At 38.7% G+C, this 25139-nt stretch overlaps 1 protein-coding gene across 8 annotated transcripts in view; it reads right to left on the bottom strand.

Moving 5' to 3' along the window:
* Positions 1-25139, bottom strand: part of DLG2 (discs, large homolog 2 (Drosophila)) — a 1159995-nt gene that overhangs the window by 337821 nt on the left and 797035 nt on the right. For all 8 annotated transcript variants that reach the window (XM_012725352.1, XM_012725350.1, XM_012725354.1 and 5 more), the window contains one exon: positions 5506-5662. In XM_012725352.1, coding sequence (XP_012580806.1) covers positions 5506-5662 — 157 coding nt within the window. The remainder of the gene's footprint in view (positions 1-5505; positions 5663-25139) is intronic.

The following is a 25139-nucleotide window of genomic DNA, read 5'->3' on the forward strand; positions in this document are numbered from 1 at the left end:
GCCCTGGGCAATCCACAGCATAAAGGACTCCTAGTACATAGCCAGGTCTAGGTGAATCCTGACCCTTTGGCAGGTGAGACATGAGGCAGCCAAGAATATGGGCTCTGAGGTTGAGGCTAAAAAAAAGCATCGCTCCTGTAGCCTCTTCACAGGCCACACTGAGCAGGAATCTGTGGGCTTTGAGTGAGGCAGGAAGACAAATCCAGTAAGGCTGAGGACAAGTCTGAGTGGTTGCCAAATTGAGAGAGGGAAAGTCAGAGTTGAAGGAGTCAGTCAGTTGGTACAGAGAGAGTGAAGTTTAGCAAAGGAGATACAGAGACTTAAGGAGGCAACTTCTGCGTGGTTTCTGGGTCAGAAATCAAAATTTAACTAGCCCCGGTTAAAGCACAGTCTTCAAACATCATCACCTCCACTTTGTAACAGTTCATTCACAAAGTTTTTAAAAGGGTGGTTTGACTGTTATAGGACCCTACAATTTCTAGAACTTTGATGAAAAGGAAGAGAAGAGAAGGGTAGGTTCTCACAGAAAATGTGTGCTGTTTAATGCCTTGTAAGTTAAAGTTGTTCAGTGTTCTCTCCAGCAAATACTGCTTCTTTGAGGGAAATTATAATATGCGCTCTTGGCCACAAAGCTGTATGGAAGGACAGGGCTCATTTTCTAGGGGAAGCTATGAAATCACCTTTCATCCAAACGCAGAGGTTGAATAATTCTAGTTTGGAAACATATACCACTGTTTAGGCTAGAGTTTGTCTCTGCATCTTCTAGAATTCTTTTAGAGATCTGTCAGAAGAGAAGGTAGAGCTTGACCAGAGGCAATGCTCTCCTGGTCATGGATGACTGAACTGGGACTGCTATCTTGGAAGAGGGCAGGGTGGAGGCTCTACTGGAGGTTGGGCCACTCAAGTGTTGACACTGAGGGGAGACAAACTAAAGGTGCCACTTAGGTGCGAGAACCTTGTAAAACCAGTTTAAGATCTCGTGTCCTTGGAAACAAGTGATGAATTTGTACAGCCTTGACCAGTCTCTCTGGAATCACCAGAGTGCTGGTTTCTCAATACCAAGAAACAGCCTCTTGAGTAGAAGCCCTCAAACACATAAAACTATGAAAGTGAGGTTCCTCGGTGGGGCAGGGGCTAGATCCAAAAAAAAAAGGACAGAAGCCAGCTGACATCAATGGAAGGGATGGAGTCTATCAGCAGTTAAGAAAATCTAGATCTTCAGGGCAGAAAAAAAATAATTTAAAGCTTCTTTATCCTGTGAGCATAAAGATTACACATAAAGGGTTTTGAACTGTCATTTCACATAACAATATCAAGGTGACGCTACCAGTGTCCCAGGATGGTGAATAATGTACACAGGGCTTGAACATCTGGACAATAAGAATCAGACAAGTAGAGTCCTGTCCTTCTACCTGGCTCTACAGATAGAAACAGCTGAGAGTTAACAAAAAACCTGGTGATCTGTGACTCATTTTTACTCTTTCTAATTCTACAATGTAATTTCAGTTTCAATTTAAAATTCACAATTAACCTATTGTAGCTTCATTTCAATGACAGTAGCATTTTTCTTCAGGCAACAGTTATTTCCAGCCATGCATTCTGAAAGGGAGTTAGTTAGATACTTAAAGGTTGGCAAGAGGGAGCTTTGGAGACAGCAGGGTCAGTTGGGTGATCTTTATACCCTTGTGGAATAAACAAACTGTAATTGCTTGGTGAAACAAGATACAATTTCCTTGTAGGGGTATTGCTTTTATGTGCTATGCTTTACATTTTTTCATAACAAAACATCTAAACAAATAACAGAAGCATTTCTATTTCTCCCTCTGCAGGAAGAATGCCCAAGGATTCTACTGCACTAGTTACTGTGATTGCATGCTGAATGCCCTAAATTCTCCTCTGTGAGTACCTGAAGATGGTTCAATTATTGGATAAAACTTTCTACAACAAATCGCTGAGAAATAGAATACATCAAGAGAGAGAAGATCAGTCACAACGTGTATGGAATGGAGCCTCTGGGGACAATTTCTTTATCTTTCAGCATCTTAACTGTTTTACTTATGTAGTCTTGACATTTCTGGAGAGAGGAGGGTAAATTCCCACAGTGCAGTGTGGTAACTTCCTTCTGTAGGCTCTTTACAGTGTGTTTAAACAATGCACGGCCACTAGATGGTGTCCAAAACTTTAAAACCTAGTAGGAGGGGAAATTGCTTTTTCTTTGTAGGCAAATTTACATGAGTTCCTTGTAGGAAAACAGTCAGTTATATATCTGCTCAAGTATTTAGCATTAGTGGTGTCTTGTGAAGTGCTCTTCATGTTAAGTATTCGGTGGCAAAATGTGTTTGCGAGAATCATATATTTTATCTTCTTCTAAAAAGATTCCTAGTACCCACTGGTCAACAAATATTTCTGAGAAGTTCTTGAGTGAAGAAACCTAGGACCAGGAAACCTTGTCACTCAGTAGCCACCTAGTACCTGTGTGTTCCATTGTCTTGTAAAACACATTTTGGGAAATGCTTACCTGAACCAAGCTGTCACAAAGAAGGAATCACGCAAAACTTCTAAAAACGACCTTTTGTTAGACATGGTAAATAGACACACTCTTTAAAAAATACCAGACACGGCCCTCCCTGGTTGCACAGCAGGTTAAAGCACAGCACTAAGAAGCTAAAGCCATGTTAGCATGAGTTCAATCCCGCCTGCCCCGGAGGTGACCACGTGGCATGGCAGACCTCTCCTGACCTGCCCGCTGCTTCCCTCAGCAGTGTACTTCGAGGATCTGCCTGTTCTGCTCCCCGCTCTGTCTCTGGTGAATCCTCTCACTGCCCCTGTACCTCTGGCCTGTACCCCAGTTCTATATGCACAAATAAAATAAAATCTTTAAAAAAAATCAGACACGTTCTGGGGTTAGCACTAACAGCAAGCAATGATGGGGTACTTACACGATGACAGGCTCTGCTCTGAGAGGCTTGTGTCTTCTCTTCCCGTAGCATGCCACCTGTATATCTGTACCATACCCTTATCAATAATATAACTGCATTCACACACAATTTATCACTTGATACATCAGTTTTTTAGGTTGTGAACATTCTGAGGCTACTTATCTCATTCATTTTTGAGATTTGAAGTCCTAATACAAAACTGGCACGCAGTAATGTTTTGCTAAATAAATTACTAGGGAGAGTTGGTAGTCTATGCAGGAAAGTAATTCTGGAAATAAAAATGGACACCTGTTCCTAATTTGAAAGTTCTCTTCTTTAAGAATACCAATTGAGAGCTAAGTTCTAGCCCTCTTCCCTGAGGGTTCTAATTCTCTCCCCTGAATTTATGGCATTGCTACAAGCATAACCTGTATTTCACATTAATTTTACATAACACAGTAATGTATACTGAATGCTTATTTAGTTCCTAATTGCTATGTAATCCCGTTCTTCTGTTTCCCAGTAATATATATCTTGCTCAATATACATTTTGTTTTCCATATTTCATTGTTAATAACTCAATTCTGACATTTTTCTTTCCATCTTGGAATGTTTGAACTTCTTAAGGCCTTATGTCCTTTACTCTCAATAATCTTTCAAACACTGAAGTTTGAAACTAGCTATTACCTAGCCACAGGTTAAATAAATTGTATTAAGTTAAAAAGGAGACTTGCCTCCTTTCCTCTCTCAGCTGCAGAAAGTAGATATTTTTACCACCTAACTATCCTTACAAATGTACAAAAAAGTGGGAGCTTGGAACTTTAAAGATTGATGTTATGTTCTGTGAATTTTATTCACGAAAAGACTGTAATTAAGGTGTACTCGATGCAATCTCTGAGCTGGACGACCTTGACTCCCCCAGACCATGCCCACACAACAAGAAGCATGGTTTCCAGGCTTGCCTCGTGACCCAGGCCCCTGAGGACAGTCGTTCAGGAGTGCTTCTTCCAAACCCCACATACACAGGTCCAGAGAAAAGCCATATTAGTTGTATTGTATGTGTCATTTAAGTATAGGAAAAGTAGTTGGGGCATAGGGGGAGTGAATTTCAGCTCTTGTAGCGTAACAGAAGGTTCTGGCATGGGGCCTTATTTATTTCTCCTTTACCCAGTCCTCCTTACACCTGCCAGCTGATGAGTGGTCAGAAGCCTGCGTGTTTGACAGAACCAAGGCACACACAGGCAGGGCAATGCACGTAGACCCCTGGTCAATCAGGCATGTATGATATATAGGTAGATCATGCATATGAGTGTGCACCAACTTTGTCCTTATGACTAAGAAATAGAGGTCATTTGGAAATTCTACCTAGCCACATTTTTCTAAGTGAGTAAGAAAGCCACAAACTAAAGTGCTTCACTGAGTTATGGTCTACAACCTCAGCCAGAAGAACCGGACTCCTTTTGTAATTTCCCATTATTATTTGCATGTTTACCAAAATGTTATATAGGCTTGGATATTCATGGTGGATTTAACTGCCTATCATAAAATTTATAACAGGGGTCAGAGTGATATAGTGCAATGAAGCTGCCAATGAATATTTGAATAAAATAAATTAGTGAATGGAACAACAACAAAAAAAAGGTAGATGGAAGTGAAAGAAGGAAAAAAAAAAGGGGAGGGAGACAAGAGAGAGAGTTGGTGTGATATTAACCTTAAATATTTGAATCTCAGCTCCAACTGAGATCCAAAGATAAACTTTGCCAAATTACTAAACCTCCTTGAAGCGTACTCTCTTTATTTGACATGGGGTCATATCCTTCAGGGTGATTGTGAGAACTAAATATCAGCTTGAGGAAATGTCTTTTAAAAATCCTCAAAAAGTTTTTGTTGCTAGATTTTACATATAGGCACATTTTGCTGCTGTTACCATTTACCAATATTGTCAAACTGAGAACTGCATGGTTTATGAATTTTCTTACATCATCCTCTACAACTACTTCATTACTATGAAGGTGTAGCTTTTAGACTATAAGTCATGGCTTTGGAAAAATATCTGTGTTAAAAAGGTGATACAGGACCCTCCCAGGTGGCGCAATGGGTTAAAGCACACCACTACAAAACTAGCCTCAGCCACTTCATGAATTTGATCCCCGGCCAGGGAGGTGACCCACATGGCACAGCAGAGCTCTCCTGTCCTGCCTGCTGTTCCCCTCAGCAGTGTACTTTGTCAATTTAGCTGTTCTGCACCCCACTCTATCTCTGGTGAATCCTCTCACCACCCCTGCAGCTCTGACTTGTACCCCAGTTCTGTATGCATAAATAAATCTTTTTGTATTTTTTTTTAAAAAGGTGATACATCCTAAAACATCATGTTTGTCAATGTTCAACTGGGTGCAAGTATGTCTGAAAATATTTAAATGAAAACACTGTTATCTTAACCTTTAGTTGAGGGAAGTAATAAGTATCAAGTACCTGAACATCGCTTAAACTGTAAAACACACACATCTGAAGTCCTAATGTTCTCTCCATTTTTCCTTTGTAATTGAAATGTTTCTAGAGTTGTAATTAACAATGATGGAATACTCACAGATAGGATCTGGTCTCCCCTCTGGAGCTCTCCACTAAGGTCTGCTGGTCCACCAGCCAGAATGAAGGATACAAAAATGCCTTCTCCGTCCTCTCCGCCGACAATGTTGAAGCCCAGACCAGTTGAGCCTTTATGCAAGACCACCTTGCGGGGTTCCCTACAGAAAAAAGTGGAGAACATAGCTCACTAGCTGAGTTCCTTTACTTTTACATTATGTTGCCACCTACATTCATTTCATGAGTTATTTATAGTCTAAGCTATGACATGCTACTTAACAAACTTTATCATAACAAGACTAAAGATACATTTACTACAATGCTTCATGCAACAATTTACTACCTGTGAAAATGGCTTCCCAAAGTAAGATACATTTGTGCATCAAGAAAAATGCTAATATCAGGACTGATGTCTGAATTCTTTACAGCAGTAAATGCCAAAATACCATTCATAGTCATTCCTTAATTATGAAACATTTTCTTAAACTTGTCTTACTTCCACCTTTCCTCTGTTTAAAACATATGTTTCTGTAATTTTAAATTTGATAAAATTAATGTATGGTTTAATGTAACTTTCAAGTCTACAACATGATTTTATATTTTTATATGTTGTGAAATGATCACCATGAGTATAGTTAACATCCATCACAAAGTTTGCACATTTTTTTCTTGTGAAGAAAACTTTTAATTTTATGATCTATTCTCTTAACTTTCAAATATACAATACAGTATTAAAACTATAGTAACCACATTGCACATTCCATACTAGCGTTTATTTTATAACTCCTAGTTACACTTTTTGGTCACCACCTTCAGTCATTTCATGTGTTATTTATAGTCGTAGCTATGACATGCAACTTACATACTTAATCATAATAAGACTAAAGAGATATTTACTACATTGCTTTATGCAGGGAATGAGATGTCAAATAAGACAGTCATTGGTATAAAAATAGATTGGATAGCTCTTTTCATTCATATATTATTAAAATGTGGAAATCAGAAGAGGAACTTTAGTGACTGGAACTGAGTTATTTGGGAGAGAAGGGAAGGTTCATTCCTTATCTCCCATCTGGTTTTGTATTGAGTATTGCAGTGTTATTGGCAGGAATTTTGTAAGCAAAAGGAGAGATTTTTGGGGACAAGAGACTGAACTGGCCAAATAATGAAAGATTTTACATGCTAGACTTTTTTTTTGCATGTTCTATTATTAAAGTTTAGACAGTGAGAATTCATGGGAAGACTTTGAAGTGCCAATAATATTTAAATCATTTAATAAGATCAACAAATGACCCTAGATAGGATTGTTGGAAAGGAAGTGTAGCTATGAGAAGCAGGAAAATTAGTTGATCAAGTAACCTATGTTTGAAGAGGTATAGAGGAAGACTATCTAAGTAACTGGCAAATGAAGAGGGACATGTAATCCAGTGAAATCATCTATGAGGATGAGTATGATTCTGACATGCTCCACTCCTGGTAGAGGAGAGATATCCACGTGGAGCTGTTTGAAAGCCATTGGCAACTTCTAGTTGTACCAGAAATCTAGTACTTAGGGCTGAAATTGCGTATTTGGGGGTCTTCAGAATGTTGATAAGTTATCAGCAAAAATGATGTGAGCTCAAATCTTGATTCAGTAGTTCATTGAATTTATGTAGAGTACAGGAAATTGTGGAATATAGAATGGTAAGAGATCGTAGAAGGCATCAGTTTAATTTTTATACAAGTAGTTTTTAAAAAGGTAGTCTGTAAGCCTTAATTTTGAACAAGGTATTTTGATCACCTTCCCTTCTTTCCCAAATAAATCAGTTCTAATCATGAAAGTTCCTCTTCTGTTTTCCAGATTTTAATGATGCACGGATGAAAAGAGTCTTTATCCAATGACTGGATAAAGAATCTTATTTGACATCTCATTCCCTGTATAAAGCAGTGTAGTAAACGTATCTTTAGTCTTATGATAAGTGTGTGTGTAAGTTTCATGTCATAGTTTAGTCTATAAATAACACATTACAGTCTTTTGTATTAAGATAGAGGTGCTTGTAAACATCTATTCTTCCGGGTGCTCAGAAAGTTAGTAACCAAAACAAAAACCTGTCTCTATGGATTTATATTCTAATGTAAGTAGAACACTAGTAAACAATAAATACAATGAATAAGTTTGTTTTTATTTTATAAGGTAATAAATGCTTTGGAGAAAATGATAGAACAGTGTGAGAGGGATAAGTTATGGCAAGAATGAAGCTGGGTAGGTTTCATTGAGATGGTATTTGAGAAAAGACTGGTGAGGTAAGGAAACTAACCATGCATATGGCTAAAGAAAGATAATTCTAGTCATCAGAATAAACCAGTATAGGGGCACTAAAGTAGAAGTATGTTTGGTGTTGTCAAGGAAGAGCTGGGAGGCCAGTGTCTTAAATAGGGGAAGGAAAGGAAAGTGGTAAAAGATAAATCGGTTTTTTAGATTTCTATTCTAAGTAACAAATTACTACAAATTTAGCAACAAGACAACACTCATCATTACCTCCTAGTTCTGTAGGTCCCAAGTCTGGGGAAGTTTGTTTATGTTGCTACTTGGATTTCAGAAGCCTAAAATCAATGTATGAGCAGGCTGGACATTATTGGGAAGGTCTGGGAAAAAGCAGCTCCCAAGTTCATTGAGGTTATGGGTAGAATTCAGTTTCTTGTGATTATAGGACTATCTTTAGGCAGGGTATTTCAGAGAAATAGAACTGATAGTATTTATAGTACACATAGGACATATATGTAGGTATTTATAAATGTATTATTTATAAGAAGTAGGCCCACACTATTACAGATGGCCTGGGATCATAGAAAGCTGCAGGTCTAGGAACTTTGCTAGTCTGAGAGCCAGGCCTGAGATCCAGGTGGCACACTGGTCTAAGTTCCAGTCCATAATTGAATCTGAAGGCAGGTGACCGATGTCCCAGCTCAAAGACAAAGAAAAAAAACTACTCTCCCCATGAGGCCTAGCGATAGCACTAGGGGAGAGAAAGCAGGGTGCTAACTAAAGCACCCAAGCCACCTTGTTTTTTGCCTCAAATACTGGATCCCACTTGACCCTGCTCATACTGTTCGGGCAGACAGAGTTTCCCTCTTTCTCCTTTTGCCTCACTGCTGTGAACTGGGGATAGACATTTATACATCACTAGCTCCTGTAACACTAAGAGTGGGGAATGGAATGCTAACCAGCTCTGCCTCACTTCAGCGTGTCATTGTGAGGCAGAGGCACACATTTAGCGACCTGGGAAGTGGAGTGTCAGCTACACCACCACATACCACCTGTCCTGATGGATGAGGGTGGAAGTTCAGGTCCCACTGGGCCCAGCACAAACTCAACCATGGAGAAAACAAACGGTCACCCCCTAACTGCCATTCCTACCACCCTTGGGGGAGTCAGAAGGAAGAGCTGCACAGCCCACTGGCCCCCACAGATGAAGGCTCAGCTCTTCCTGTGGTGGCTTCATTGGAATCTGCTGCTATTGTCAAAGGCTTCCCTGTTCTAGCAGCCTCCTCTTTTTGCAGTCTTCTTTTTTTTTTTTTTTTTTGTCTTTGCCTATTGGTTTCTCTATTGCTGGAACCAGAATTCCAGTTCTGGATACATTTTGAAGGGAGGGATTAAGTGGATTTTGACAACAAATTAATTACAGAAATTTTTGGCTGTCCCAAATATATTTAGTGGGCCCAACAGCATTCACACTTTACACAGTAAATGTGCATGGAGTACTGTAAAGCTTATGTGCTAGATACAGTGTTTGATACTTTATGTGCATCACACATTTCTTCTAGAAGCAATATGATGATGAAGGATGTATCCTGATGGTTGTAAGTACTTTGAAACTGATCCAAAAAGGAACAAGGGTTCATGAGCTGATAAATTCAACATAATGTAAATACAGCAAAATGTTAAAAGTGGAATCCAGGTGGTGAGTAACGGCTATTTATTATTAAGTTCTTTAAATTTTATTTAGAAAAAAATTATAATGTATTCTTGAGAAACATCAACAATTTGATGAAGAATTTATTGAGATACTTTCTTAGATTAGTGAAAGGAGACTGCTTGCTCAAGTTTTTATTCTGTAGTATTGCTGCAGGATTAGGACTACATATTCTGACTCAGAATCCCACAGTCTATGATAAAATGTATTTCAGAGAATGAAAATCAACAGTAAAGGCTTAATTTGACCCATAGTGTTTACCAATTTTCAGACTAGTTGCTCATGTTTAAATGTAGGGAAACTGTCTATAAATTATGGTATTATTACTTGGCATTGAAAAATCAGGCATGATTTTATGAAGACTTTTATCTTTCTGAATAGAATCAATTAGCCAGCACTGTCCACTTTAGTTGATGCATTCATTCTCCAGTTTACAATAGTCTACCTCCCTTCATGTTTCTCAAACAAAGTCTGTCCATGTCTTGCAAAGTTAAGAGGGAAGTAAAATGTTACTTGTGCTCATGCTTCAAAAATGGGGCAAAAAAATCATTGTGATGGGAGTCTGGCATTTTAACTGAAAACTGGGAGAGAATATGTTTCCCTTGAAAGTAAGGATAACATTACATGTTTAATATATAAAGTGACCTTGCAGAAAGAATACAGCTTTAAAAGGTCATTATGAAATATCACCCACCATTATTTATCTATGTAAAACACCTGTGAGCATTTTGTTAGAGACCTCTGCATTTTAACATACTGCTTCCTATTTGTAAGGACATAGAAACCATAATTCTTGAGTGACAGTACTTTTTATTTATTTGGTATTGACTATTTCAAACTACCTCAACAAGTCTTTTAAACAAAACTACTTGGAATTTTATCAATATCTTCTTAAAAATAAAAATTTGCTTCACAGTGAATTATGGTGAAAGTCAAGAGTTTGTATTAGGCTTCACGCATGGAGTGTACATTTTGTGAGTTTGGATGAATATATAATGATGTGTAGCCATCACTATAGTATCACACAGGGGAGTTTTACTGCCCTAAAACTTGTGTTCTACCATTCATCCCTTTCCCCAAGCAGTACCACTGATATTTGTACTATCTTCATAATCTAGCCTTTTTCAGAGTATCATATGCTTGCGATCATTTAGTTTGTAGCTTTTAAAAAATATTTTCTTCTTTCATTTCATAATATGCATTTAAATAGTCTTCTATGTCTTTTCAAGACTTGATAGCTGGACTTCTTTTCAGTGCTATAGAGTATTCTGTGATCTGGACAGACAACAATTCATTTGTCTATCTACTGAAGTGCATGCTGTTTCCTTCCAAGTTTGAGAACTAAGAATAAATCTGCTATAAATGTTCATATGCAGAGTTTTGTGTGGACATAATTTTCAGCTCTTCTGGGGTAAATAGCGAGGATCATAATTGAGGGATCATATGGTAAGTGGATGTTTAGTTTTCTAAGAATTCGCCAAGCTATCTTCCAAAGAGGCTGTACCATGTAGCATTTTCACTAACAACGAATGAGAGTTTTCATATTAGCATTTGGTATTGGCAGTGTTTCAGATTTTGGGCATTTTAATAGATGTATAGTGGTATTTCATTGTTGTTTTGATAGAACAAGTTTACTATATGTCAACTATTTTTCTCTCCACTAAATAACAACTTAAATAATGAAAATTAAAACAAAACTAAATTGAAATATGCTTAGTATAAGTCAGAGGAATACCTGAATTTGAGTTCAAAGTTCACACATATGCATGCATATACACACACAATGTAGCTTCCAGAATAATTAATGCTGGTTTACTTTAAACATCCATAATTTCTATCATGTGAGATGTAAACATCAATATTTCATCATATATTGCCTCGACTCTTAGGATAGTCTACTAATTTGAAATCTCTTCAGTTCTTATTTCAATGTTCCATACACACTCTCTCTTGTGAAAATGCATATCTTATTTCCTAGTTCTCTGCTTAATGACTCCAGCTATTCTATGCTCCAACCATATTAATCTCTTATGTTCTGATGTTTGTCAAGCTGTTTCTTATCTTCATGTTTGTCTCAGGTCATCTTACCCCTTGCCGGTACAGGTGATCACTTGCTCCTTGGGTCCACTGTCTTTTGTCACTTTATTGTAGCATTTATCCATCATTTAGTGGTTGATTGTTTATATATCTTTCTCCCTCATGACACTGTGAACTCTGGGAATTCAGAAACCAGTTCTACCCTAGCAGCAGTAGGATGCCTGGCTGGTCGCAGTAACTCAGCAAATAGTTACTAAAGATTGAATAAGCTCCCACTGCAATTTAGACCTCACTTCACATTATAATTACATTATAATTATTTATGCAAAATTTTTCTCCTACTAGATATTAGCCAGAAATGACAAATTTTAAAGTCCCCCAGGATAGGCCAGCTAATACAAATGAGTAAAGCAGGCTGAGTAAGGATGTAGCAAATCAGGGATATAGTCCAGCTAAAGGGATGCCTTTGCTCAACTCTGAACAATTGTTCTACTCTGGAGCACAGAGTAGTATTGCCAGATTCTGAATTTCTAAGGGTAAATGCAGAATCTAGATTTTTATGCAGATTTATCAGACATTTTTGGTATGTCCATCAGATTTTAATTATTTTCCCCATATATCTTAGCCTTAAGAATGAGACTACTACATATTCTGGACTTACTGGCTGACATATCCAAAATCTTACATGATAGTTTAGATTATGCCCAATCTCAGTCTGACCAATATTACTTCAATTACAATAGAGTGTGGATTCCAGTGACTTTCAATTCAGTTATGGTCAGACTCAAAAAATTTGCTTGATTTTATGTGGCAATAATTTAAAAAGCTGAAAGTAATGTGTTGTGGATTTGATGCTGAGCTGCCAGGAAGATTCTGCTGTTTGCAGCTGATGGTACAGTTTGTGTCAGCTTTATGTTGCCTTCAGTTCATGTGATTCTCGAACTTTAAGTTGACCTAATGTCCCATATACAGCCCATCTCTGTCTTTCCCATTTCAACTTTTCATTCTGAAATATCCTTTTCAAAGACCTCCCTGGTGGTGCAAGGGTTAAGTCTCAGTGCTATAAAGCTATCAGCAGCCCCTGCAGTACAAGTTGAATCCCATGGCACAGCAGCAGATCTCTGCTGTCTTGCCTGCTGTTCACCTCAGCAGTGTATTTCAGTTGATCTGTTTGTTCTGCTCCCCACTCTGTCTCTAGTGAACGCTCTCACCACCCCTGCATTTCTGGTCTGTACCCCAGTTCTTGTATGTGTAAATGAATAAAATCTTAAAAAAAAAAAACAAAAAACACGAAGTATCTGTCTCTTTTCCCCTTTATCCTGTTCTTCTCTGTCCAGGGAACATCTTCACATGATGGCCACTCCCATGCCTCTGAGCCACATTCATACTTCTGCATGGCTAGTGCATCTGTTGGTGACTTGGGGTATGATAAAAATAAGACTTGGAATTGCCAAGAACTGTTTCCTGTATGAGAGCAAGTGATCTCCAGTGAGTTTATTATAGCGGTGTCATGGTTTACATAGGTCTAGGTGTCTCCAATACAGCTAGAAGAGTGTTCAATCAACACCTGGTGGTTGAGTAAGTGAGTGCACACCTCCTAGGTATAGAGAACTGCAATACTTTCCTCCCTGTAATGATTGGGGGCTCTAATGTATTATGTCACTCACCATGCAGAAATCAGATGGATGAGGACCCATTGCTCTTCTTTATAATACAACATAATATGTTAATACTAGAACAAAATTCTCATTCTTGTCTTGGGGACATGATCTTCTGGAAGTCATCCCTGATAGTCTCCTCAATGTTCTTACTCTAACCCAGGTGCCTCCCTTGGCATTTTCCATGTTTTAATCATCATGGTTATTATGCTGGGTACTTTACCTGTCTTTATTTCCATCTTAAGTGATTACATTGAGAGTAGGGGCCACTCCATTTGCTTTTTAACCAATATCTGATACACAATAGATATTCACTATCACTATTTCTTATTATAATTTAAAATAGTAACTATTCATCAGATGTTTTTTTATAAAAATATTTATATACCAGGCCTCCCTGGTGGAACAAGTGGTAAAGTCTCAGCACTATGAAGCTAGGGGCAGCCACTGCAGCACAAGTTCAATCCCTGACAAGGGAGGTGACCCACATGACCCACATGGCACAGCAGACCTCTCCTGCCTTGTCCACTGCTTCCTGTTCATTATATTTCAGTCAGTCTGTCTGTTTGGCTCCCCACTCTGTCTCTGGCAAATTCTCTCAGCCCCTCCACATCTCTGACCTACACCCCAGCTTTTATATATAAATATGGATAAAATAAATCTTTAAAAAAAGAAAATAAAAAATGTACAGAACTACTTAAAATACACTTTCTTCATTCATCCTTGTGGGAGGAACCACACATATGTAGTTAGGACCGTTCTAAGTTCTAGGCCGGAAACACAGTCAGAATATACAAAAGTAGCCAAGAATAGAGTGACCAGTCCTGTGCTAAAAGGATCTCGTCCTTTATCATCACCTGGATGACGTGCTGCATTTGTTTATGCAGTTTTATCTTCTGTTCGGTGTGAAGGAAAAAGCCTTTGATTACAAAACCTTTGGCTGCTGAACAACTGGAGAGAGGCCAGCCTGCCTGGCCCCAGCTGTGGCACATCATCAGCAGCATGATCTTGTTTAGCTGGAGTCTCTGAAAAGGCTCCCAACCAGCTGGGATGCTTTCAGGAGATGGAAGAAGGTTGCTACGGGATATTTTTTCTCCTTAACCAGATGGCTTGAAAGGGTTCATAATTCAACAAAGGAAGCGACTACCAGACCTGAAGGTTTTCTCATAGACATTAGTGGACTATTTCTGAACGGTGGACTCTGAGGTGTGTGAGGTCACTCCAGTAAACTCTCAAAGCATCCACAGTGAGAGGACCTATGCAAGATAGAGTGGGGTGTAAACGGTGAACATGTTGCCAGTCCCTTTCTAAAATACACATCCAAGCGTGTTACTCTCTTATTGGTGCTTTATCCTGGGATCAACATGTCCTTAGGGTAAAGCCTAAGCTTCTAATCATGCTATTCAAAGCTCCCCATCATTTCACCTAACTCTCCAATGTGCTCACCTACATCCCATGATTCAGCCATGCAGCTGCCGACCACGGCTCCGTATACCAGGCTGTTCCATGGCTCATTTTCTTTTCCCAGGCTGTTCTGTTTGGCTAGAAGAATGCTGCTTCCAGCAATTTTCAATATGGGTAAACTTCTACTTCTATCTGATCTTTAAGACAGAGGCAGGAACTATCTCCTTTTCTCTGCTGCCCTATCTTTTGCCTCCAGATAGATCAACACCTTCTCCTTTTAAAGATATTAACAAAGATTTATTTATTTCTTAAGGTGTATTTATTTATGCTTACAGAACTGGGGTACAGGCCAGAGGCACAGGTGTGGTGAGAGGATTCACCAGAGACAGAGTGGGGAGCAGAACAGGCAGACTGACAAAGAACACTGGGGAGCAGTGGGCAGGCTAGGAGAGGTTTGCAGCGCCATGTGGTCACCTCCAGTGCGGGGATCAAACTCATGCGGAAGTGGCTTTAGCTTTTTAGTGCTCTGCTTCAACCCACTGCACTACCAGAAAGGGCCCAACAAAGATTTATTTTGGTTTACTTCATTTTTATAAAGAAAAACAAACCTGGCCTTTAAAAATATCACATCAGATCTGTCTGTATACAGAAGGAACACATCTTAATTTTTAAAACTAAATTTTTATTTTTATACCTAACATTAATTGATAAGTTACTAGAGCACATAAGACAACTAGTATTAAACTACATGTATGCATGTGTGTGTATATATACACACACACACACACACACACATATACATACATACGTATAATTAAGCAATATACTAAATCACATGTTTTGTTTTCAACTCTATCAAAATCAAAAGTACACGGAAACTAAGCTTTACTTATACTAAGTATTTCCACATATTTAGTTCTATACATGTGATGGCACATTTTTGATATGGGTGAGGAACAGGACAGAAGCCTGACAGAAGTGAGCACCTGCCTGTGTGCGATGTGTCTTTCTGTGTGTGTGCATTTGGGATGTGTTGCTGGAAAGCCTTCTCCCATGGCATTGTCCTTAGGTAATGGACTATCAAGCACAACAGCATTTAGGAAATTAAAGTATATCATTAAAACAAAACATATCCCTGTAATGACTCTCCAGGTATACTTCTAAATCACTTGACTTTAGACTAATATTTACTGTTCTGCTCCCCACACTGTCTCTGGTGAAGCCTGAGCACCTCTGGCTTGTACCCCAGTTCTTTATGCATAAATAAATCAATCTTTAAAAAAAAAAGAAAGATATTTGGAGAAAAGGGAGTAGTATCATAGCTTGAACAGAGTACAAAACCTGTGTCAAGAGAAAAATGAATGAGATAGGTTAGGAACACAGATGCCAAGCTAAGGAATTCTGACTTTATATTTGAATAACGTAGAGATTGATTGTTTCTGCAGTGGGGGAGACTCTGAGTCTAGTCACTTCTGTATGTAAGCCTAAACTATGGTGCTATTTCCATCACCTCCCAAGTTTGCTGTGAAGAGCTTAATGAACATCTTTCTGCATACTTTATAAACTCTCTTTCTTTATAAACTCTCTTTTAGCATTCTTCTCTAGAGAAAACTGGAATTTGTTATACCTTTGAGATTACCTATAATATCATGGTAAAAGGAATTAAATGACACATTAAATAATATTTTTCCACAAACATAAATCAACTATAGATTACTATCAATCTGATATTGATTAGCTTGAATATGAAATAGTTTCTGCTTACTCATGTATTAAGCATGATAATTAAATAACCATATTTCATCTCAGTTTGCTTTTGTCTAAGTTTCCAAAAATGATACAGAAGCAGTTGAAACTTGCTCTTATAAATGCTCTCACTTTTTATAAATATATCTTCTTATCAGCTTTCCTCCAAAGCAAAAGAAAATAGATTACCTCTGTTTTTATTTCATAATACTTTTGCTGAAAACTTCCATGTGAAATTGCATATACTATTTATAATGACAGGTCTTTACTTTTGCTTCCTGTTGCATTTTGACTTTTTAAAAAGGAGTTGATTATCTTTTACATTTATATTGTTCGTCCTTAAGATTTCATGACTGGTGTTATACGCTTAAAAACATTACAAAAGTAAACATAAGCAAAATTAATATTTGACAATAGGATTAGAGAAAATGAAAACTCTACATGTTCTTCCTAAAGGCACAGCACATTTTACAAAAGATTTTTTAAATTGCTTTGAGTTAGAGCTCTACGGTATTGTGAAATTCAATTAATGACTAAATGTTTAAATCCTCTGCAATTAGTGTGATAAGGAGAAAACTGCTTAGAATAATTAAACTGAAAATATTTGGGTTGAAGTTTTATAGGTCATCCCTTAATTATAACTGGCTACATCCATATAATGGTAGAGAAGACTCAGAGTAAAGCCTGTTTCCTAGTGCAACCTCCCTGGGTCTCCTTGAAAACAGCCTCTCCTAACAGCAATTTCATGTTGTATGGCAGAGGAACTGGGCAGGATGGCAAACTTGACTTGCACAAACCTCTGCAGCTTTAGAATTATGTATATTTGTTTAATGAAAACCTGTTACAAAACGGCAGTTTCCTAATCATTTCTAAAACCACAAATCCATTTGATTATTCACTATACATTTAGTGATCACCTTGCAGAGAGTAGAGAGGGCACACACGGCCCTATTTTTAGTTCCTATCCAGCTAGACCCCTCTTCAGCTTTTGATACTATAGACTTTCCTGTAGATCAGCACTACTAACGGTGGTGAAAAGTGTTCTGTTTGTGTTGTCCAGTATGGTGGCCAAATGCCATTTTCTATATTTGAAATATGGCTAGTGGTACTGAGAAACTTAAGTTTTTTCACATTATTTAATTCTTTTTAAAATTATATTTATGCACACAAAAACTGGGGTTTAGGTCAGAGATGTGTGGGGTAAGAGGATTCACCAGATTCAGAGTGGGGAGCAGAACAGGGGGATCTACTGAACTACACTGCTGAGGGAAGAGGGGTCAGACAGGAGAGGTCTACTGTGCCATGTGGATCAACTCCCCGGCTGGGGATTGAACTCATGCTGCAGTGGCTGCGAATAGCTTTATAGTGCTGTGCTTCTTATCCCTGTGCCACCAGGAGGCTCTACAAATTCTGAATAATTTTAATTTAAATAGTCACATGTGTCTAGTAACTCCTTTCATACATGGGATGGTTCTAGAATCTCTGTCTTTTTTTTATGGTTTTCCTCCTGACTTCCAATTTTTTCTGAGTTTTCTTCAAGGATCCACTTGTTATTAAAAAAAAAATAGTGATTCTAGGGCCCTCCCTGGTGGCGCAGTTGGTTAAAGCACTGCACTGAGAAGCTTAAGCCACTTCTGCATGAGTTCGATCCCCGCCTGCCCAGGAGGAGATCCACATGGCGTGGCAGACCTCTCCTGGCCCACCCGCTGCTCCCCTCAGCAGTGTACTTCGTCGATCTGTCTGTTCTGCTCCCCACTCTGTCCCTGGTGAATCCTCTCACCCTCCGCATCTCTGGCCTGTACCCCAGTTCTGTATGAATAAATAAATCTTTTTTAAAAAAAAGTTATTCTAAAAATCATATTCTTGGCTGCCTTTTCCTCTCACTCCTCTCTAGCTCTTCTCTGCAGAGACTTTTCATCAGTTCTCAGTTTGTTTATGTAAGAATGAATTTCTATTATTTTATTTTTTTAAGATGTATTTATTCATACAGAGCTGGGATACACGCCAGAAGTGCAGGGGCGGTGAGAGGCTTCACCAGAGACAGAGTGGGGAGCGGAACAGGCAGACTAGCTGACATACACTGCTGAGGGGAGCAGCGGGCAGGTCAGGAGAGGTCTGTCACGCCACGGATCACCTCTGGGGCCAGGATTAAACTTGAACTGAAGCAGCTGTGGCCAGCTTGCAGTGCCACATCCTACCCCTTTGCGCCACCAGGGAGGGCCCTCTATTATTTTATAGTTTTACTTTCTTATTGAGGTAACACTGCTTTGTAATACTGTAGAAGTTGCAGGCATGCATCAGTGTGCTTCCAACAGCTGCCCCGTCTTGTCTCCTCTATCTAAACCAGTTTCCAGTGGTTTATTTCCTATCACAGCCTCTCATATGTCTTTTCCATGATGTTGACCATACAATGGAATGGTTTTCTTGTTTGCTTGTTGCCTTTCTTCCACTAGAACGCAAATTTTTGGGAGCAGAAATACCTAGCACCTAGCATAGTGTTTACACATATTAGGGCCTTAATATTGATGGAATGAATTACAAGTAGGGGTCTTATCTGTTTCCTTACAGATGACTCACTAATGTATAGTGAAGGAACTTCTGCCTGCCGCTGACCCAGCACCAGCCCAAGGACCTCCTTGGGATGAGGTGCTGATCACCCCAGCCCCATATACGGAAATGTTCGTAAGTCCCACACCCGATTGGACCACGCAGGTCAGCCCATACACTCCCAGCCCCCTTCCCTTCTCTCACATGAAGTATAAATAAGAAGTTGAACAATAAAACTTGCACTTCTTGGTGAACAGACTCACAGCATCCGTCCCTCCTTCCCACCTTTTCCGTTCATATAGCCCCATCCAGATCAGAGTGTCCTCTATTCCAAATCTCTGCTTAACTACTTAAGAAAGAACTAATCTTCTTCCTCAAACTTTATTTTCTAATTTAATCCTTATTTGGGTTATTATCATTTGCCTGATCACAGTCAGAAACTTTTAATAGCTCAACTAATACAGACAGCTTTTAATACAGACAGATTTACCTCAGAAATGCCTTTCAAATTAATATGCTTTGATTGAAATCTGTAGAAGCTCACATCTGGTGCCCAGGGGTTCCTCACCTGGTGCCCCCACAGAGTTGCCCAGCCCTGCCCTCATCACCATGCTGCTGTCAGAAAAATTTCCTTGAAAACCAAATGCAAACACTTCATCCTCCCTTTTCTCAATTTTCCTACATGTTGCATCTATCTTGTATCTCTTATTCATTCAAACAGCTAGTTCTGGACAACTAAAAAGTACTTAACAAGTGGAGTGCCCTTTTCCTGGTCTCAGTGTCCCCAGCAAAGTCCTGACACAGTGGCCCATACAAATGAGGGTCCCTTGAGTTTCAAGGTAATTTCCTTCTGGTGTTGTACTTATATTGGGATCACATTATGAGCACAACTTAGTTCCTGACTTCATAGAACACTCATCTGAGTGGCACATGAAAATCTGTTTTAATAACTACTGATAATAATATTCATTTATCAGCCAACACTTGGGATAAATATTATTCTATTTATTTTGGGGGGGTAAGTTTTCTAAGAGGATTTATACAGAGATATGAAGAATAGGAGGATGTTTAATTGATAAGGGCAATTATAAATGAAGTAAGAGACTACATGCTGTATTTCAGAGAAGCTTGTATTCTCACCTGACTGAACGGTAGGATTTTAGTAGTGTTATAGTGGAGATCTGGAGGCAAAATTCAGATCAGGAAGATGCTCTTGGATAGGGGAAACAGAGACACAGTTCTCAGGAGAACAGAACAGAATGTTTGCACACATCATCTTCACTTAGAATTTACCTATCATTTCCTGCATTAGCCAGCCACGACTTGGGCATACACATGTATGCAAGACAGTCTCTGTCCCAGAGAAGTTTATATTCTGTGTTTATATTGCATCACTCTCTTCCACCCTTCCCCCCCCCCCCCCCAGATCTGGTGAAATCCCAATCATTAATACCTCAGGACCTTACAAAGGAGGGCCTTTATTTTTTTATTTTTTTAAGATGAGGAGTAGAGTGGGTGGCTTATCCAGTCTGACTGGTTTGATAATAAGAAAGCCATGCAAAGACACAGAAACACACTGAGAAAATACTAAGGTTGTCAGTAAGATTGTTAGCAATCCACCAGAAGATAGAAGGAAGTAAGGAAGTCTCCTCCACAGCTTCATGGGTTGCCATGGGTTATTCTGTCAACACCCTGATTTCAGACTTCGAACCCTCAGAAGAGTAAGGCACCACATTTCTGTTCTAAGCCACTCTATGGCAATTTGTTACAGCAGTCCTGTGAAATGAATGTTCTCTCTCAAGGACTGCATAAAAGTCAACTTATAGATTGACGCAAACACAACCTGTTTAGAGAGGAAAGGGGACGATGCTCTGAGACTGATCCAATAACCACGACTGCTTTCATTTTAGAAATTGGATTTGGTGTAAAAACTAGTAAGATTATATAGGTGCTGCACAGTGACCTTGATGAAAACATCTATGTAGTTAATTACTATAGACAGAAATGCCAAAGCTTTAATATGCATCATTGATTACTGTTACTAAAATTCATTTCCAAAAATAACACACAAGGAAATACAAACACCTCACTAACCTTTAGCAGTATTTGAACTCCTAAAAATTCTTCTCTTAAAAGCAGTATTCAACTGTTCTCTTTTGAGGTACAATAGGTGCTGACTTGTACTAATGCTTTTTCTTGCTACAAATTCTATTTTCTGCCAGTTCCAGGGAGATTATGACATTGATTATTTCCTGGTTCTTCTTCTTTTTTACCCTTACCAGTGCTTTGTATTTTGACCTTTCCAATAGAGAAATTTCATTTTTTTCCTATTATAACTGTTTAGTCTTTTTGGATACCTGACTTAGGAGTAGAAATTGGTTTAAAACCTTTTTGGAGATGACATTCTTAAAGTTATTCACTACCTTCAGCTATGGTGAGATGTTAAAGTCAACTTTGGACACTGACACACAAAATGATATTAAAAAAATCATCATTTTCTTCCCTAAACAAACATGTAGAGTATCATCTGGAACACTACAAAATACTCCAGATTCCAACCACATCAAAACTGTTTTTCTCTGATTTACTATATTTTTCTCCAACGCCTCACTCTCCCTTTCTTGGCCTTTGCATGCATAGCTTCTGCTACCTGCAGCTGCCTGACTTTTTCCCTTTCATGCTTGGAAAGCTCACCTCCTTTATTCATGACTGCTTAAGGATTTGCTCCCCTGGGCTTTCTCTGATGTACTAGGATTCCATATAGAGAATAGACTAGTCCACAGATAGCCCATAGTTATAAACTATCCTAATTATGTCCTTATCTCTTTATCCAGGTAACAAGTAGATACTGAGTGTCCATTGTGTTTCAGGAGGGCTCCACTGGAGCAACAAACATAAAGCAGTTACTGCCTCCCATAGCTTACACTAGAGTGTTATATCAGAAGAGAAAACTGGCAAGTGAGTCAAGCTAATATTACAATTTTCTACAATGATCATTTATTTGCATACATGCTTTGTGTGCTTGACACTGAGAGTCTTGGATATCATATTCATTTTGTGAATTAGTGCATGTCTTCAAAAAGCACTTAATAAATATTGAGCTTCCTTTTTATCTGCTTTTATGTTCCCTAACATTTGGTAAAATGCCTAGCACAAAAAAAAAAAAAAAAAAAAGCAAGCTCAATGAATACCCATGGAAGAAAAACCTGACAGATATCAGTATCTCAATGTAAGCAAGTAGATCATAAGAGCTGGTTTTGATAAAGAAAAACTGTAACACTGAGGACCAAAAGCAAAGGGAATATGACTAAGGGTGAAAACCTTTGATGCAGGAGGAATGGAGTTGGGGCAAGGGCATCAGAAACACCCATGTGTCTTTGTGACAAGTGGGAGTTTTGTTCTCTGCAAGGCCAATCTAGGCTTCCTGTCAACCTTGACCTAGCGCTGAAGAGTATGTGAAGGTATTCATGCTGTTGGATGAGAAATGGCCCTGTGAGTATGACACAAGGTCAGCACCCAACTCCCTCTGGTTTTCAATGTTGAAATATTTTAAATGATTAAAATCTGTTCAGTTGACTCAGAGCAAAGTGCCTTTTGATATTTTTACATCCTTCCCCACCATCTTTCCTCTGAAGTAATGTGTTTCTCTAAAATCATTCTTTCTCCAGATGAGAGTGGAACTATAAAAGCTAACAAAAATACCAAGATACAAATACAAATCAAACACAAATATTTGAGTGACCCTGTATCCTTATTCCTGGAATGTATGTGTATAGAGTGAGCATCATGGGAGTACGGCTCACACAAACGGTGCACGACTCATACAAGCACAGCTCAATTTGATCTGGGTTTTATGGTGTTTGGATTCATCACTTAAGCTATAATCCTTATCCCTTTGTTACCACAAGAAATTTGGGATCCACCCACCCATCCACCTGTCCATCCATCCACCCATCCATCCATCCATCCATCCATCCATCCATCATCCATCCATCCGTATGGCACTCATATACTTTTCTGGAATGGAGCATTCAACCCACTTACATACGTCATGAATTACACAATAAAATTGCTAAGAGGAGCTAAACAACTACCATCAGCTTTTATCTTTTTACATCTGGAAAATTAAAAAGATGAGTTTCAGTTTTAATTACAATCACCAACATTTCTTTAATACTTAGGTATTATTTTCTTCACTTAAAATGAGAAACTGGTTTGGGAAAGTTAAGGTTCATGATGAAGACAAGCAGTGAACAATGTATTCATACTTCTCCATACTTGCCTACCAAAGCTATGCTGCTTCTACTTCTTTATACAACTGAGAAAGAAAAAGAGTAATGATCAGTTATCTGGTCTCCTCTAGGAAGAGAATGGCGGAAAATGAAGAAAATCTGTCTCTCAAGGAAGCTAATTCCCTCTTCCTTGGGTTCTAGTAGGGAAAATATAAAACTTCAGCAAATCATTCACTAAGCACAGTCTGTGCTTAGGAGATAGCTTCATAATTTCAAATCCAGGAATTACCCTTTTGAGGTTTGAGCCTTGTAGAGGAGAGAAATTCCTAAGCATGTAGAAAGGAGAAAATTATAAATATTAATTTCTATGACAGATAATTGATGAGTTATATCAAGAAGGAATTCTGGAAATCCGTATGTACCACTTTCCTATAAAACCTTTCCTGCAAGGCTAGCGAAGATAACTAGGAGTGGAAGCTGGTATCTGTGCACATATAGGAGTTAGCATTCTTATTCCATATAGACTTACTCTACCATGTTTAAAATATTGAGGTGGCCCTCCCTCGTGGCACAAAAGGTTAGGGTGCAAACTAGCTGCAGCCACTTCAGTGCTAGTTTGAGCCCCAGCCTGGAGGTGACCCACATGGCACAACAGACCTTTCCTGTCTCACCTTCTGCTTCCCTCAGTAGTGCACTTTGTAAATCTGCTGGTTCTGCTCTCTGTTCTGTCTCTGCTGAACCCTCTCATTGACCTTGCACCTCTGGCCTATCCCCCAGTTCTGTATGCATAAATAATAAATAAAAAAAAATACTGAGATGGAATGAGTTAACATTTTACCCTAAAACATGCTTTTCACTTCTGCTACTCTTTATGAAAGGGTGTTAATAAATGCATTTCTTTGGGTCTAGAAGAGTATTTGGACTCTAGGGATCTCTTTGTAAATGGGACATATTCTCTCTCACATGTGCTGCACTCTGCCTTTTCCTTTGCCGACTATCTTCTAGAGAGGGCCAAGTTTTGCACAGAAAATGTTTGTTAGATGAAAAATGCAGACTCTGTCAATGGATTTCTAATATGGGGAAGGAGGAAAGATGTTCTGGGACATCAGGAAGAAAAGGGGAGGATTGAATATAGAGAAAGAAAACATAAGATAGTTGACCTCTATGGGGAATCTAGTGTTTGGTAAGCACTAGGCTAGGATGTTTGCATATTAAAAAAATAAAATTTTAAAACAATACAATGAAATAGATCTTAATCCTTACTTTATAAAATAAGATTAATCAGGATCAGTAATAGCTCATAGCTCAGTTATATAACATGTTAGAGCTAATACTTAAATGGAACTACCTTTAAATTATATCAGTCTGCCACCAAGGAGAGATACTGTGGACAAGCAAGGACCTCAGGGTTGAAAAAAAAAATTTACAATGGAAGAGATGTTTACACATTTTCATATCATGCAGCATTGATATTGAAATGCAGTTTCCCATCACTGTACATAATTAATGTCAGATCTCAGGAGGATTCTCCATTTGCAAAACTGGATAGGTTGCAGAAAGCAAGGTTCTCTTCCACTTTTAAGCAGCTTAGAAGAAAAAATTACCAAGTCTTGATGACCATGGAAATCCCTCAATCTGATGAGGGTGCTCTCTTCCCTTCAGCTTTGATCATAATTGATAAAAATCACTGTAACTGCATCAAAAACAGTGCTATTATTTTCCCACAAATCAGCTGCTTATTCTTTAGTTCTGAAATTACATAGCTGTAAACTCAGGGAATTTATAAAATTTTCAACATTGGTCCTTTTATTCCCAAACAGCTTATTGTTATTTATCTATGCATATAAGAACTGGGGTGTAGTTCAGAAGTGCTGGGGGTGAGAGGGTTCACCAGAGACAGAATGGGAAGCAGAATGGGCAGATTTACTGAAATACACTGCTAAGGGGAGCAGCAGGGGAGACAGGAGAGGTCTGCTGTGCCCTGGGGGTCAGCTCCCCGGGTGGGGATCAAACTGGTGCTGCAGTGGCTGACTATAGCTTGATGGTGTTGAGACCCATGCA

Source organism: Condylura cristata, unplaced genomic scaffold (genome assembly GCF_000260355.1).
Source record: "Condylura cristata isolate star-nosed mole 26May11 unplaced genomic scaffold, ConCri1.0 scaffold00015, whole genome shotgun sequence".
NCBI lineage: Eukaryota > Metazoa > Chordata > Mammalia > Eulipotyphla > Talpidae > Condylura > Condylura cristata.